At 34.6% G+C, this 18,777-nt stretch overlaps 1 protein-coding gene across 1 annotated transcript in view; it reads left to right on the top strand.

The window, feature by feature from the left end:
* Positions 1 to 15,777, top strand: part of Mdr49 (Multi drug resistance 49) — a 117,447-nt gene extending 101,670 nt beyond the window's left edge. Inside the window, 6 exon segments of the mRNA XM_018455649.1 lie at positions 2,907 to 3,258; positions 3,350 to 3,568; positions 4,484 to 5,433; positions 8,981 to 9,382; positions 9,790 to 9,936; positions 15,018 to 15,777. Of these exon segments, the coding sequence (XP_018311151.1) occupies positions 2,907 to 3,258; positions 3,350 to 3,568; positions 4,484 to 5,433; positions 8,981 to 9,382; positions 9,790 to 9,936; positions 15,018 to 15,221 (2,274 nt within the window). The 3' untranslated portion in view covers positions 15,222 to 15,777.
* Positions 15,778 to 18,777: the final 3,000 nt, after the last annotated feature.

The following is an 18,777-nucleotide window of genomic DNA, read 5'->3' as shown; positions in this document are numbered from 1 at the left end:
TCATAGAGCGGATACGTCGACGTTGTCACCCTATTGAAAACCCAATGAAGATATTGTATCCGTTCGGTATTGTCTCTTCTGCCGAAACTCTTCAGCGTTAGTTTGCTTGAAATATGTTAAACTATTGCAGAACGAATGTAATCGCTAGTTAGGCTAGTGATATATAAAAAATATAAGAAGTCAACATTTTTTACTCGTTATATGAGAAAAACGGTTTTGCTAAAGTATTTAAAAAATTATCTAGATACACAAATTGAAAAACAATTTTGTTAAATAATTATCAAAAGAAGCTGTCTATTATCACTGGGCTAATGATCACTATTATTTACAATGTCAACGAGATGACAATGTAATGCTTGAATTTAAAACCGAGTTAATATTAGAGGACATTTTAATTTCGATAGTTCATAAAAGAAAGGTACAATTTTTTACTTTTTTACAACCGTTTTATTTCTACATTTTCTGTATGTATTTTTCTTCAAAATATCTTTGGAAATCGAAAATTATCATAAGTTTTTAAATGATTGAAGCATAACGATTTCGTAACAATGTAAATAAGGATTTTATTAACTTTGAATCAGTGTACCAATTTTTCCTTGTAATGTCATTATTATGACAATTTTTGGTTTTCACGAAAAGAAATATTTAAGAAAATTTAGAAATAAAAAAATCTCCGAACGGTCGAAAAAAGTTGTATCTTTTTGTTATTGCAAGAAGCTGCGTGATTCGAAGCTAATTGATGAAATCTCAGACACGAGCGAGTTTTGAGATTTCCGCGAGCGTAATTGAAAAGATAAATTAATAAGTAACGAAAGAGACAATGTAATTTTCCCGAATAATCCCCCGACTGGATACAACCATTGTCATCGCATTGCGATATGTTAACAATAGTCTCAGGTGTGCTAGGCAGTCCACGCAGTACGCGCGCAAACAAGCGATAAAACACGCGTGTTAAACTGTGCGCGGGGCAAATAACATTATCCGAGATTACGCCTGTGTCAACGATTAGGCGTTTATTAGCGGATTATCGGTAGGTGAATTCGATACTCGCGATATTCCCATATTAGTCCCATTGAATCGTTGTCCGCGTTCGCACACACGTTTGGAGCTTATCCTGCTACGTTCGCACGCGCTGCAATTTAACCATGCAGCTTCATTTTCACCGTTAGAAAAATGTTTGCTCGGTATGAGTTCATCAGGATTGTAATTAGTCAGCGTGCTCCACTTGCACTGCCGCGATAATGTTTCTGGACAGTGACTGCGTTATCTGTTAAATCGCATTGTAAATGGATTTGATAGACATCGTAACAACAGAAATCCCATTAACTGGAAGCTCCTAGCTTTTTATTAGATCCGACTTGCCCGCGGAAAGACCACTGATTGAGAAACGCCGCTATTAACGGACGTGTTGCAGCTTGCGAATTTATTAAACCACGCGTTGCATATGCACAGGTGTGACATGCTGTTTCGTCCTTGATTAAATACCTGTTACTTTGAACCGCAAATCGCTCAAAAACTGTCATTGGGCGATTGGTGACATATAGCCGGCACCAAATGTGTATAGCGTCGATTTGCAAATTTAAATTTAAAACAATACAAAAAAGAAGGTATTGCACAATAGAAGAAAAAAAAAGCAAAAAAATTTTCATCGAAAAAAAGCGATAAAATTAAATTGCTAGGATCCCGTTAATATTATTATCGCCAAAAAGATTTTCGTGAAATATGCGAAAATATCTTTTTATTTATTTCAGAAAACTGTTTGTAATAATTGTTGAACCTTGGCTCGTATTAAAGGAAGGTTAATACGCAAGAAATACGAACACTTGTTCACGGTAACGATAACGTTTATTGTTAAAATCAAGAAGACTAGAACTAAGGAGGATCAACTCGTGCCAATAGCGGTAGTGGGGGTGAGGCAAAAAGTGGCGACGGATAACTTCCCCCACTCTTGCGCTTCATTAGTCCTCTCTGTCGCTCTATATAGTTGTCGCTCTATCATTCTATAATCGTCACTTTGTCGCTCTTATATCGAACTTTCACACAATGCGCAGTGCCGCTGCACATCGTGTGAATAGCCGCGGACGTTTTTTGACTCACCCCCACCACGCGAGTTGATCCTCCTTAGTTCTAGTCTTCTTGGTTAAAATACAAGCGTAGAAAAAGAATGTACCGTCCTCTTAGATTATGTGTGGAGAGGAAGTATATTAAAAGTAGAGAATACGTATATTAGGGAGCGATCATCAAAAGATGGCGTCGTTAAGGGCCTATCTATGAGGACCAATTCTGACCCCCGGTGGGTGCGCGTTGTTTAAAAGGCGATAATCGCCAACAATAATTTCAATTCAAAATTCAAATATAATGTAATTAAAATTCACAGGGTTGCCAGTGGTAATCAGAGAAATAGAAAACAGACGGGAAAACCAGGGAAAAGTCGGAGAATTTTGCAAAATTTCTGCAGAGAAAATTAAAATTTTCGGTTTTAAAGAAGAGTATGCATATATCACGCAGTTTTGGAATATACTACCAATTTAATTAAATGCAAATAATGTCAACATTAATAGTAATTTATATTGCCATGTCAAATTGTTCTCTCAAAATATTTGACGGTTTCGAAATCAGGACAAAACTACAAAAAATTTCAAAATATTATTGAAAACATTGACAGAAAAAAATCATGAAATTTTATTTGGAAATCAGGGAAAAATTTAAATTATGAAATTTTAGGATGAGGAATTGTGGCAACTCTGAGTTCAGAATGCACAATGCTAATAACAGACAATTCGAGAGAATTACTGTCGATTCCGAAAATTTATCCTTCTTGAGACACGCACATTTTGCGATGTCGCATCCTGTCAATTCGCGCACGAGAATCAGGAACCTAAAACGGTTGATTTGTGGATGGACAGGGATACGATAGTCCAGTGGGCGAAAGAGGTTCTCAGATGTCTGGTGGACAAAAGCAAAGGATTGCTATCGCACGCGCACTAGCGAGGAATCCGGCGATCCTTCTGCTGGACGAAGCGACGTCTGCTTTGGACGTTCACAGCGAGGCGATTGTGCAGAGAGCCCTCGACGCGGCAGCGAAAGGAAGAACAACAATTATAGTCAGTCACAGACTTTCTACCATCACGAACGTCGATAGGATCGTGTTTATCAAGGATGGGGTCGTCGTCGAGCAAGGAACTCATGACGAATTAATGGCGCTCAAAAATCACTATTACGGACTGCATTCCGCCCACGCAGATGCTGCAGCTAAAGGTGCGCGCTTTAGCTCACGAACGTTTTATGTCAACGTTTCTGTGAACGTTTAGGTACATGATAAATTTTTTAATTATTCGTTACTGTATAGATAAGGTCTCGAAGATCAAGACTATGGTGTCAATCCCGAAGATGAAGGTAAAACCGCCGTTAAATCAACAATTCTCAACGTTATCCTCGCACTCTCATCGACTCTCTCTCGCGAGATCCTCGAATGAGGAGGAATTGGACGAGCAGGAGAAACCTTACGACGCGCCTATGATGAGAATATTTGGATTGAACAAACCGGAATGGCCATTAAATTTGATCGGTAATTTCTTGCTAACGAAAACAAATAATGATAGTGATAGGAGTTTGTTAAGAGTTTAAGTCTTATGAGAGCATAGGGGATAAATAAAATAATGTGAAGAACTGGGAAATACATTGCTTCTTTTATTAATAAAAGAGTGACCACACACACAACCATTTTCTTTTAATACAAATTCTATTTTTATTGGAATACAATCATATAATGCTTGAATGATCATTAATGGATTCAAGTAACATAGAATTGTTTAGCATCTTATATAACACATACGTTTTATACAACACTTATCTAACATATCTAAGTAATTGATAGATATTTTAATAAAAAAAATAGTACTAGTAAGTAGAGCGTTCTCTAGATAACATGGAATATTCCAGTAATATTGCAATGTTGCTGTAATATTGTGAGAATATCCCATGCTATCTGGGGAATGTTATACTATTCTTTTAATAGAACATATTTCAGTTACTTATATAAGTAATATTATATAAGTGTTGAAGAAGGAAATTTGCTTCTCACTCGATTTTCCAAAATTGCCCTATTCTCCGAAACTTCAACATTTCTTCTAGTCAACGTAATTATCTGACTTAAATATCATTGAATCATTGTTTTTTAGGGCAGTTTTGAAGAGCTGAGTAAGAAGCAAATTTAATCCTCCAATATTTCTTAAACAGAAGATGTTTTACTAGAAAAATAGTATGGCATTGCATTAATGATTTGAGCATCGTGTGACTTTATTTTAACAAGAACAGACAATTTGTATTAAAAACAATGGTAGACCTCTCATTAATGAAACAAGAGGTGTGTTCTTTACGTTCGTATTATTTTGTTTCCTGTATATAAAGTACAGAAAGAATTGAACATAAAGTATCATAAAAAAAAGGAAAAATAATCTACATCTTATACGATTTCTTGCAGGGTGTCTCGCGGCGGCGACAGTAGGTGCTTCCTTCCCAGCTTTTGCTGTCTTATTCGGTGACATTTACGGTATATTGAATTTTCCCGACGCCGAGGAAGTCATGAAGGAGACCATTCTCTTGTCGATACTCTTCATCGTCGTCGGCTTAATTACAGGAGTTTGCACTTTCCTGCAGATGCACATGTTCGGCCTGGCCGGCGTGCGTATGACGACGCGAATAAGGAAGATGACGTTCAGCGCGATGTTGAAGCAGGATATGGGTTGGTACGACGAGGACAAGAACAGCGTGGGTGCGTTGTGTGCGAGGTTGTCATCGGACGCAGCGGCTGTCCAGGGTGCGACTGGGACTCGCGTCGGCTCCATGCTCCAGGCTTTCTCGACACTTGTGATTGGGATCAGCATATCCATGTACTACAGCTGGAAGATGACGCTGGTCGCAGTGGTGTCGATCCCACTGGTGCTCGCAGCGGTATTCTTCGAGACGCGGGTCATAGGCGGTAAGAGTATGGAAGAGAAGAAGAAGATGGAGTCAGCCACCAGAGTGGCCGTTGAAGCAATAACCAATATACGTACAGTCGCCAGTCTGAACAAGGAAGAGGTATTCTTGAAAAGATACTGTGTGGAACTGGACCACGTCGCACGGGCGATGAGAATTAAAAACAGATTGAGAGGATTGGTCTATTCGTGTGGACAGACAATCCCAATGTTCAGTTATGCCATAAGTTTGTATTATGGTGGTTACCTGGTGGCCAGAGAAGGACTAAGTTACGAGAAAGTCATCAAGATATCGGAAGCGTTAATATTCGGTTCGTGGATGCTGGGACAGGCACTCGCCTTTGCGCCAAACTTCAACGCGGGCAAAATCTCGGCCGGTAAAATCTTCAAACTGCTCGATAGAGTTCCGGAAATCACTTCGCCACCGGGATCAGAGGAAAAGGATTTAGATTGGGTGAGCTCGCTTTAGTAATCTCGCATTTTCGACGTGTAAGCTTAGTTATATAAGCCACAAGTATACAATGTGTTTTGGCCATCGCGCACTTTCTCTCTATTCTGTATACACATATTTAGCGGTAGGTAATTAAATAAATAATATTTGGGAGATTCAAATCGCAGCTAAGTTTGAGCAACCAATATGTTTAATGTTGAATAATGAACAAAAGATAAGACATGTAATTAAATTTTGCTGAGAGAAGAAAATTCGCCAAAGAACATAAAGCGATAAAGCGCAGGACATGTACAGTAATTAGCTTTAACTTTTAATTAATCTCTCACAAAGTTAATCAAAATTCGCGCGAAAATGAACACAACATTTAAATTGGCTACTAAATCGTAAAATTATTAGTTAAAATAATCTTACTTTGTTTTAACGTACGTGCCGATGAGTTGTTATTGGATGCTGACGGTGATATATTCGTGTATTTTATTGCAGAATAATTTCCCTTATAAGTGTAGTAATTTCTAGTTTCCAAGTAGATAATCAAACTACTAAAATTGATTGAATTAATGAAGAAATATTTAAATATTTAGATGCAGTCCATTTATCTTTTACCATTTATTAACGCCACAAATACTTTGAAGCATTTGATTGACCAATTAAAAAATGCTTCAAAGCATTTGTAGCATTAAGTGAATTGTAACTTTTAGTCCCGAAACACAATAGGTGTAGTAAGCTTTAAACTGTAAAATATTGCCAATTACAGTTGAATATGAAGAAAATAATCGACTATGATTGGTTGATTTATAATGGCTTAAGATTTAATACATTTTTTGTATTTCGGGACTTAAATATATATAAAAAAAAATTCGTACAGACTTAATTCGAAAATGATTTCAAGGAACAAAGTTATCAACGGATTTATTTTCAATATAGATTCTTCAAAAATAGTTTCAAGGAATTCCCTCGTTAATAATTCATTAAACAAAGTTATCACCAGCTTGTTTTATAAATTCTTTCTTTCTTTCGTAACTCTCCAAAATTTTTAAGTAAAGGCGCATTTATAATTGCTGTTATCTCGTTGAAAAACGCAGAATTAGAGTCATATAAGATTTGCCACGTACGAGTATTAAATGCTGAATATTCTACTATTTAACAAATTATTAACGAGGATTGTTAAACGGGATCTCCAGCGGAGATCCGCATGATTTACAATGCGCTCGACAAACTGCTTACGTAATCACGTCGCATAGAACGACGGAGAATGCACGGGGATTGCAAACGGTTTTGATGATTCGTGAAGCGTGCGCAGCGGACACGCAATTAATCCGATAATTACCGCGACGCCTTGCCATAAACGCTGCTAATTACCGGATGCAGGTTTAATCTTCGCATCAAAACATGCACTCTGAAAAATAGCGATGTCTATATAATTCTCAATGTGTTCGTGTTAATATTAACAATAATATGAAGTGGATTTAACACTTTGGGTTTGGAATCTACACTATGATAGTGTTCATATAAACATTAGCGGTTTGAAATCCATACTATGTTGGTGTTAATATTAACACCAACACAGTGAAAATTATATAGATATCACATGGATATTAAATCCACATCGATATTTTTTTTTAGAATGTGGTTTACTATTTCATTTACAGCATATCGTGTTTGTACGCGGGTCCGTGGACAATTCGCAACACCTGTGCAAATGATATAACATTCGTTAGAATTATGATCGTTTGATAGCACTGCTTCGAGTGGCATCTCGTTAATTATGTTTGAAATGCGAAACTTAAAATCAACATCGATCTCTGAGAAGACTTGGCGTAAATTAATCCAGGGGAGTCACCTGATTTTTTTTCTATGTAAACGTACCATCACCTAGGAATTTACACTCCAATTAAAATCGCTATTATTAATTTTTAAACGACTCACTACGAGGAACAACATATGAGTGTACAGTATACCCAACCCAATTCACTTATTTATAACTCATAAAAATGAACATATTATAAAAATTTTTGTATATATTATTTTTTAAATCAAAATGTCAGACATTAAGAAACATAATGGTGAAAAAACAGTATGGTTGGTCTGCACAGAAATCTGGTGATGCCAACCGGATTAAATAGTAAAATATAGAGCAACTATTTATATGGTTGCTTGAACCATAGTACAATGGTTAGGTTATGTTGCAGCAACTACGGCATTTCACATATACGTATTTTTAATTGTAAGCGTGGTGAGTCGCTTTTGCTTTTTGAAATTGCAATTTAATCTATAGCATGATGTAACAAGAAATTCTTATTAATAATTTAATTCTTATTATTATTATACATCATGCTTTATAATGTCACAATTGGCAACTATACGGATATATAATTTATCTATAGTAAATGATATTCCAACCAAGTTTTAGCTGTCACAACCAGATCGCGCCTAACATTGATGTAGTTGACACATCAAAGTAAATAAATCGTATCAACTATACACATTCCTATCGCATAAAGATAACTCGGATGATGTTTCTATATTGCTCACAACTAAATATTTTTAGTCATGATTTTTAGTGAACTATATCTTTTTTTTCCGTGTACGAAGCAAAGTGTATGTATATTTATTGATAAAGAAGTTATGAATAATAAAAAAAAAACATTGGAAACACTTTGAAAAAAAGCTTATTGAAAAGATATTTAAGGGTTAACAATATATATTGTATACTATTATTTTCCGATTCATTAGAATTTTAGAACATATAAATATAGATTTAATCACAATTTATTTAAAAAAGTAAACACAAACCAAAACAAATTTTAAACAAAATAATCACGTTAAATAGCTTATTGTAACGTCTATAAAGCTGGACCCGCATTTTTTTTTGTTGCTAAACGGTTTGAGCACTAAAATTCGTAATAGGGTACTAAATTAGCACCTAAAAAGCACTAAATTTTTTACCTATTCCGAACTTTATTTTCGATGGTGGGGGGTCCAGCTTTATAGATGTCTTATTGTAACAGTATTTTTAAAAAATAGAAATTTTAATTGAAGTGTTTTTCGATAAAATTTAAAGACACTTTCTAAAATCTTTGAAGTGAAATCTAATTCTCTAAAGAGTGACAAAGAACAACAATTCAGCCAGTGTTGAAAAAGAGTGACCAATTGTCAATTTCTAAGAGTAAGATTTCACACTCTTTAAAGTTAGATTCCACTACAAAGATTTTAGATAGCATGTTTAAAGGATCGTAAAGAATAATTATTAAAAAGAAAAAAATGTGTATTAAATAATATTCATATTAAAATAATATTTTACAACAAATCACATTTTTTCACCGTTAAGATGTAAACCTCAGATGACTTTCCCAGGTTAAATAAAGGATAATAAACTCGCATTGAATATCTTCAAATTTTAATCGTCCCTCCGAAAGAAAAAAAAATATAACGAGTTCCTGCGCATCTTCTGTCTAATAGTTGCAGAAGTCTAGAGTTGCAGAAGGCGAGCGGTGCGAGATTAATACGCATCTCCTCCTGATTAAAGAGTCACTTCGTATTTTTCATGCAGAAAGCGGACGGATTGATACAATATTCGAAGATCAACTTCAATTATCCCACAAGGCCGGAAATGCCGGTGCTCAAAGGGCTGGATCTAATCGTTAAGCCAGGGCAGATGGTGGCCCTAGTGGGGCAAAGCGGATGCGGGAAATCCACCTGCATACAATTGCTGCAACGGCTCTACGATCCGATTTCCGGCATCCTGACATTGGACCGGCGTGACATCGCTTCGGTTTCGCTGGCCACGCTTAGATCACAGCTTGGCGTTGTGGGGCAAGAACCAGTGCTCTTCGACCGAACGATTGCGGAAAATATAGCTTATGGCGACAACAGCCGACAAGCGTCTATGGACGAGATCATCGAGGCAGCCAAACTGTCCAACATTCACACATTTGTCGCTTCGCTACCATTAGTTAGTTGTTGATGTTACTGTTATATTATATATAATATTCGCGCATCGGTTGCACGTAATGAAAAGCGTGGTTTGTTTAAAAAAAAGAGAGAAAAAGAAAGAGAAACAAGAGCCTTTTGTTTTCATTACATATAATGCAAGTGCTACGCAAATAATAAATTTAATGCATTAAAAGAACGTCAAAAGACTGCTGTTAAATATTAATGTAATTAAGTTGGATTGAATAATTAATATTGATTTTTTAAATTAACATTACAACTGGTTCGGAACAATAATAAAATAGTTAATTGGAAAATTAAAAAAAAGCTATGAAGGAAGGAATAATATTAACGTGTTAATATTATTAATACTTTTTTAACTATTTCTTCCACGCAAATTATAATTCTGTTTCTTTTTTGCTTATTTAGGGTTACGATACGAGACTGGGAACAAAAGGTACTCAACTCAGCGGTGGGCAAAAACAGCGAATAGCAATCGCACGTGCGTTATTGAGAAACCCGCGAATTTTGCTGTTAGACGAAGCAACTTCAGCCCTTGATACTCAAAGTGAGCAGGTGAGAATTGCCATATGTTCTCCTAAAAAAAACCTATTCAAGAACAATTTTACCAATAATTTTTCCTCTTTAACATTAAATAACATCGCGTACAAAATTACACTGTGTAATTTAATGGAAAAAAAATATAGTTACATTAATTGAAATTCTGGTTAAAAATGGACAAATTAGAATTTTTTGGTTGAATTTATTATAATTCAAAATCTTCTAGTTCATGCAAAACACACACACATACAGACACACATTTTCAAAAAGCAATTTTTTTTAGTGTACAATTTATTCCCGAATACTATACAGTATGCGCAAAAAAAATGCGACTCTTTTTTATTCACTATTATGTTTGCTGAGTGTGACACAGTAACGCAGTGATTGCAATTAAAGGAAATCATATCGAATAAATATTTGGTAGGACAAAATATTTGTGTTATAATCAAATTTGTCCCCATCCACTCACTTTATTTAACTAAACCGACAACTGAAGTGTTAGTTGTGAGAGTCGCATTTTTTTTGGCGCATACTGTAATTTTCTGAATACTTGGAAATGTAAAGGTGACGAACAAACATAGTGACGAAAGCATGATTGCATCTAAAATAAAATTACAGATAGATAGTTGCGCAATATTTGCAGGAAGTCATTTATTACCGTAAAAAAATGCTCTGCGTGAGATTCGCAGAGCGGAACGATCTCCATCCGGACTTTCGTGTTTTGTTCGGTGTAACGTATACGATTTCTCGATTAATAGCGTATTATAATCCCCTCGACCTGACGATCACATTGCAGCTCGTTGATGACGAGATTGGACGGTGAAATTGGAAGTCCGATTGAAAATTTCCCGAAGGGCACGGCTGTTATTGCAAAAGACCGACTGGCGATAGACAATCAAGTTAATGGTTGACGAAAGTGACGAAGACGACGCGACGACGGTTTGTTCGATCGTGCGTTTCCTTCGGACGTTATCCACAGATTTCCTTCGCAAATCGCATACTTCATAATGTCGTTACTGTGTAGTCATTAAGAACGTCTGTTGTATTCGCTCTGTGCGAAATTTCGCTGCTTCAGTCGACAAGAAGATAGCGCTTGCAGTTGTTTATTTCTTTTTTTTATTCCGTTCGTCCGTGGGCTGCATTAACCCCGAGTCAGCATCAAGTTTTTAGGTCAATCCATTTTAGCTACGTTTTCCTTTACTCTGCATGAAACAAGTGTATATTCATGTTTTGTACGAGAAGGGAAACAAAAAACGCAACACGGAAAGTACTATTAAAATGGACAGAATTTGTAAAAAAAAAATTTTAATTTTATCTTCAAGAGCTGTTTTTATACGAACTACGTATGTATCTAGAGGAACAGAGGGGATTGTACTGTTTTATTAAAATAACTCAATAGGCATTCATGTAATATAACTTCTTCTTGTACAAATTTATTAGCCATAGGCCTGTTTTTTCATTTTATGAATAACTTGTGGTTCAGACTTAATCTCACTTAACTTGGTGTAATAATGTAAAAATTATATTTTTCTAGCTATGATTAATCACTAAACTGATGGTTTTGTAGTGTGGTAAGTCTAAAAAAGTTATTCACTACAAAACCATTAGTGATTAACTATAACTAGAAAATGTAATTTTTACATTATTATCAGATTAAGTCCAACCACAAGTTAATTAGAAAACGAAAAACTAGGCCATCAAATGACCAATTATACTATAAGAAGTTCTTTGAATATACAGAACGAACGTAATTTACAAAAAACTAAAGAGGGATAAAAAATTGCAGTTACATTCAATAAGAGAAAGGATATGCAACATCAATAGTATATTTACACGTCGGATATATGCATACATTATCAAAAGTCAAATTACAATTACAAAAAGTCACATTAAATGTCTCCAAGCTAGACTAAAGCTACAAAATTAATACCAACGTATTTCTCAAAATTATGTGAAGTGTGCAATAAAAGTTACTCACTCAATTAAGAGCTACATTTAAGGCCTCCAAGTTAGACTAGTCACAGAATTAATATCAACCTATTTCTAAAAATTACGTAAAATGTACACCTCTATAAAACTGTTTACTTGCTACCTGTAGAACACATGGAATTTTTACAACAACACAGTAAACACTAATGACCAGTGACCATGTTATAACGTCTAAGCAGACTGTGAAGAAGTAATTTTGGCGGTCATCCCCAAAATGCATAACAAATTATATCATAATATTCCACAACTCCTCATCTATTTTCCATAACCTTTCCTTTTCTATATTATAAACTTTAAGATCTATACTTTGAAAGTTGTCTTATTTCAAATTACAAAAGCAATGATTAGAGATTGGAAAAAATAGAAATGTTATAACGATTAATTTCTCACATACGATCTAAGCGAATTATCTGCATTTTTAACGAGAGAGAGAGAGAGAGAGAGAGAGAGAGAGAGAGAGAGAGAGAGAGAGAGCAAAACTATTGAAACAAATGTATAGGGCATAAATATCACGGAACTATGTTGCAAACGGAACTATTTCCGATAAGCAATAACGAGTACGATAGTCTGCGAGGTTGTATAATAAATATTTGAGTATTTATACGGTGTCCACTATAGCGGGTCGTCGATTGCAGCGATTTCGCGGTAATCTAAACTGTAGCGTGGTGAGCATGGTGTAGCGAGATGAATATTAACGAGACCCAGGTAGAACTAGATGAAAAATAGAGGTAGAAAGTGCAAGTCAAAGAGCGTGGCCTCGAAATAATGTCTGCGTTCCCCGCATATTATACGCTGTTGTATATCGACACGCGTTTTGTATGATAATTCTGACGAAGTTCGATTAAAACCCGGTAATACTTGCGCGGATCAATTCCTCCTATCGCACAAATTGTATAGCCACACAATCACATTTTTCCATTCTCGTGCGTAAAGAAATTCCATTAAAAAAAGTGCTGTGATAATTTGTCAAATAATCTGTAAATATCGACAATCAGATATATATATATTTTTTTTTATATACTCTCCCTTCGTCACTTTCGATGTCGATCTGCCGAATTACCGGACGTACCGGCTGCCACGCCATTACCAGTATTATCGGCGCTAACAATCGGAAATGTTCGGCTTTACGAGCAAGCGGTTGTTGCACCCCGGTCGGGAAACGGCTTGTCGCGGCCAAATGAATTTCGTGGTAATATTGTTTCCGTGTCGGCCTCCTCTCTCTCTCTCTCTCTCTCTCCGTCCCCCCTCTCTCCCTCCCTCTCTCTCTCTCTTCGAACACAATCCAGCGACGGCGACTGTTCTTCCTTTTATCGAGTCCCGTAAAACGAAAGTGAGAAAGTGTTTACGTTCGATTAGCCCTGTTAAAACGACCCATGCCTAAATCACTCCCCTAATTTAAACTGTGTCTCGCGTTAACCACTGCTCGCGCTAATTACTCCGCGTTTAAGGAATTAGTTTTGGGAAGACATATTGAATAATTTATATCCCAGGTACGCGCAAGGAACATATGCGCGCCATTGTATTATTAATGTTAATTTGTTTTTAACACTTCCACGCTAGCACGCGGCACGCCTCGTTTTGCGTAATGGATCGATGTCATGCATATGCAACGCGCGATACCAAAAGTTAAAATTTATATCAGACTATTTTAGAAATGAATTACGTAAGCGGTGAATAATTTTTTACACTGTGTTAGAGATATAAATTCTGAGAGAGAAGATAATTCTCTGTTTGTGATCGTGACTTTTTTAAATGATAGTAAAAAAAGACACACTTGATAAAAGATATTATTCCAACACACACAAGCGATTAATTCTCGAGTATATCTCGATATTAATTCTAAAAAAAATTTATACTTAAATAAAAGTTTTTTATAAAGGTTATTCGAATAATTCTTAATCCTTTGCTGCTCCTAGTGGTTTATCCAAGATTATATCCGAGGTTTCTTTTACTTTGTTACATGAAAAGAAAGAACAAGAATTTTGTTGAAGTATTTAAAAATTTAGTTTGATATAGAAAATAATTTTGTTGGACCATCAAAATAATTTATATAGAAAATTCAAGTATGAACAATTCTACAAAAAGTTTTGATATTGTAGCAATTAATTTGATTGTCTCTTGCATAATTATTTTTAAGCCAACAAAATTATTTTCAAATTTGTGTCTAGCTAAACTTTTAAATACTTCAACAAAATCATCTTTTTCTATGTATCTAAAAATTTAGCTAGATATAGATTTGAAAATAATTTTGTTGAATCATCAAAATAACTATATAGAATACTTAAGCGTTAATGACAATACTGCAAAAAATTTTAACATGTATTGGGAAAGAAATACTTAATTTATTTGTGGAAGATTTAATGCTTATTTCACTGAAATAAATCCTTATTTAAATATGGCGAAATAGAAATATATTTCTAGCAAATAAATCACCGCGCAATTTTATTTTTCTACAATTAATAAGAGAAATGTAATATATTTCACAGAAATGTATATTCTGTCATCACAGTCAAATTTTTTTATAACCAATAAATATTGAAGAAAATATTACAAGTAACATTTACTTTTGAATATTTGATTTCTTTTTCAGTGTTCTAAGAATTAATTTGAGCATCTTACATAATTATTTTGATGAAACAAAATTATTTTTTTTTAGATCTATCTCTAGCAAAATTTTTAGATACTTCAGCAAAACCGTTCTTTCCATGTAAGTACAATACGATTATGTATGTTATGTTTTTTTCTTTATTAAAGATACTTATTAAAGATACTATTGTTTGATGTCCGTTTAAAATGAAAAAAAATTATTATAATAAGTTTATTTTTATGCAATATTTTTCACAATACTCAATGTAATAAATATCCAATGTAACAAAACGATATATTGTAGTAATCCCTGATGGATTAAGTGAATTAAATTCTAAGCATATCCATGTCTTAATTTTTGCACACAGTAGTGATGTGCACGAACTCATGCTAAAAGATCAAGATATACAAAGGAAAAGTCAACCTAACGATCGTTTACATTTATATTCTCATCGCTGTTGTCGCACACTTGTATCCTCGGGAAACAGCCTCTCGCATTAACCGATATTTTCTGCGTGCAGGTCGTGCAGGCGGCCCTGGACAAGGCTATGCAGGGCAGAACGTGTATCACCATAGCCCACCGTCTGGCCACTATAAGAAACGCCGACGTGATCTGCGTGTTTGATCGGGGCATCGTGGCCGAGATGGGAACCCACGACGACCTGATGGCGTCCGGTGGTCTTTACGCTCAGTTGCACACTCTTCAGCAATCCTCTATCGAGTAGTAGAAGAGCCTCGAATTCATTCGCCTTTTCCTTCTTCATGCGCGACTCGACCGGTGCATCGAGCGTCTTGGAGGCGCGAGGATCGATTTAGGCACGATCGGGCATGTGGAAAGTGGAGGAGAGCCAAACACCGCGTAAAGACCGCAAAGCGGAACTCAAGTGGCCGCAATTGTCACCGCCGAAAGGCTACGAGATGTCAAAGAACACAAACGATGACTGACGTCCAAAGGAACGGATACGCTAGAACAGAAGACAGGTTCCTATAAGTTTATGGAATGTTCAATCAACTTATTCACCGTGCCGACTCAGTAGCGAGCACGATGACAAATAACACCGTTCGCGATTTGAGATCACTAATCGAGGATCGAGCGACTTATTTTCGGTGAAAACTTAATCACAAATCAAAATTCGAATTATATCGATGTCAGTCTGGTAAACACCAATTAACACACACAGAAAAATACATATTGTACGTAAATAAGTAATAATTACTTGTTTGAAATATTTAAATAGTTCATATAACCGTAAATCTATCACAAGCATCGAATTCAAAATATATTCTGAATCCTAGTAATATTTCAATCAAGAGATTGTTAAATTAAAATAAATTTGATTTGCTTATAATATAAAGTCGCTTCGTCGATTTTATAATATATTCGTCAAAAGAAAATAAATTCTTGTTTTGAGTACGTAATAGTGAAGTTTTTCTAAAAATTATAATAAGTATAATTTAAGATCATTATTAAGAAAATATTCTTTGTTAAAGATAATTAATACTTAAAAGAAAAAAAGTATATTGAGTAATTACTGTTCTTAGCAATAAAATGATATTTTTCTGTGTACAGTAACGTTATCAATATTACATTATAATTTCCTACTCAACAATATAAATATAGCATAATATGTTGTACGTGACAGTTACACTGTTGAGTATGAAATTATAACATTCCAAATTCCAACTAACAGTAATATAACTGTTAATTATAATTTCCCACTCAACCATATAATTGTAATATAATACATAACAGTTACATAACACACAACAGTTATATTATTAAATGGAATATTATAACAGTTATATTACTATTAGTTGGAGCTTAGGTATTGGAGTTGATGTAGTATTATTGTTAGTTGGTGTTTGCTGGGAGAATTCTCGAATATAATTTTCAGCCAGTTAGACATACGATTTGAATGACCCTATCAACTTATCGCTCTGCAGTCATCTTTTTATACATTGACACAAGTAAATTGCGGTAGCATATTGCGATTTTCTTACGAGTATGAAATTTATATTTGCATATTTTGATAGATATTTCTTTAGGTACAAGCCTGAACGATAGTTGTAACTAACGAAAGCTGATGAAGTAAGTAGAATGGATATTCACTTTTATCTTTTTTTCCCTCCCTTTCCCTCTATATATTTACGATCACATTTCTCGTTTTTGATAGTTTCACACAAAATGTTTTTGCGGCTGATAGACTTAAGTCTCCTGTCAAAGACCTTTTACCAGGGACGTGTACGTTACTTCTCCTGGCGGCCACGTTACTTCATTAGGCATTGTACCTCGTGCATCCACGTAACGATCCATCCTTCTAGACGGCGAAACGCGTCACGTGGCATTATCCATAATGGCAGGCGACGTAATAGACTTTACCATTCCCCCTATTTCACCGTTATTCGTACGCGTCGACTTTCCTTCAGAGCGTTTTCTCAGGTGATAATATTTCTTTGTGCGCGCACATACGCTGCGCGAAGTTACTGCGATTTTTATGAGAGCCAACATATCTCGTGACGAGTTTCAGGAAATTTGGGGGGGGGGCTATATGTTTATAAGCCTCTTCTTTTTGTAAGAAGAAGATTTTACTGAAATATCTAAAAATTTAACTAGATACAAATTAAAAAATAATTTGTAATAAAATTACAATGAAAATAAGTTTGTTGAACCATCAAAATATTTATAAAAAATTCAAGCATAATGTGTAATGCTGCAATATATTTTGAAGTAATTATTTGAAGCATCCTACTGTTAGATATCAATAATAATCTAATCCTTTGAATTAAAAGTAACATTTTGTGTTAAAATACAAATTAATCCATTTTTGTGATTAGTTTCAAAGTAAATAACATCCGTATTAGTAAATAAAAAATTAAATTTGAGTCACAAATTGAATATATTTTCTCAAGTTAAATTGTTTTATAACTCTATTGTTTTAATTTAATTAATGATACATTAAGTAGAAGCAGTAGCGATGATTCAATAGAAATAATTAAAAATAACTCAAATAAGGAATAATTTGACATTATGAATTTAATAATTTACATAATTAATTAGACAATCCTACAAAATTATTTTCATATCTGTATCTAGTTTTTAGATACCTTTAACTTTTTAGATATTTTAGCAAAATTTCTTTCTGTGCGGATAAAAAAATATAATAGGCATGTTCTTCGAGGACGCTAATCAGGGTTCAAGAGTTTATGATTCAAATTCGCTGCCTTATCCTATCGATCAAACGAAAAATCGGTGCTGAATAGATATCAATTAGTGTAATTAATGTTATCTACTCTCTTCTTGTGTCCCGTTAGATTAGATAGACAACGTAACTAAATCGATCGGTTTGCGGGACGTAACTCGTGTAACAAAGCGTGCAAATGGCGACAGGTGTTCAAGGACGTGATATAAGAGTACTCCTCCGCCGCCGTCGTTGTCGTCGTCAGTGTAATTTCGACAGTACTCCGTGGCGGTACTCCAAACGACATAGCATGAAAAATGTATAAGTATTTCTCCAGGAATAAAACGCTTTGCCTCGCACTCCACCCATACCACGCGCTTCTTCATTTTTCCTCTCTTATCCCAAAAAATTTAGATGTCCATTTCCTTCGTGAAGTAAAAGGAGAATTTCCCTTCTTGGATATCTGTAAAATATATCAAACCGAATCGGTAATCGAAATATACAAGGTATCCCGAAATTCATGACTCAAAATATTATAGCAAGATAGTTCTCGATAAATTAAATAAAAAAATTTATTAAATAAAAATAATTAAATTAAATTAAGTTAAATAAAAAAGTTTACTAAATAAAAAATATTATATGTAAATTTTTATTGTAGGTATTTTTTTAGATAATAAGGGTTTAAATATGGCCAGTTACAGATTACATTTAAATGATCATGGACGGATAATCATCTAAACATGGTCTGTGACTTGGCATATTTAAATCCTTATTATCTAAAAAATTACTGCACGGAAAAAATTGTTTCTGATTACTACTAATGCTGATTAGCTGAAATTGCATTAGCTACTATAGCAATGAAATTTGCTAATACATACCAAGAATTTACTGCAGTAACTAATATAAGGACGTGATAGCAAAATATGCATGTCACTTTTTTTACAGTCAATTTATTTAGCAACATGAAGTTAGTTGTCATAGTTATTGGATATGTCCGTGTAAAAGAAAATTGTCTCTATAATAGCTAAATATGGTTTGCTGAAATTGTATTTGCTACCAAATTGTCTGCTACACAGAAAACGTTTGCTGCAATGATCAATAC

The sequence above is a fragment of the Mycetomoellerius zeteki genome, unplaced genomic scaffold (genome assembly GCF_001594055.1).
Source record: "Mycetomoellerius zeteki isolate Tzet28-1 unplaced genomic scaffold, Tzet1.0 scaffold5, whole genome shotgun sequence".
Lineage (NCBI taxonomy): Eukaryota > Metazoa > Arthropoda > Insecta > Hymenoptera > Formicidae > Mycetomoellerius > Mycetomoellerius zeteki.
Note: the sequence above shows the minus strand (reverse complement) of the source record. Positions and strands in the feature narration are given on the sequence as shown.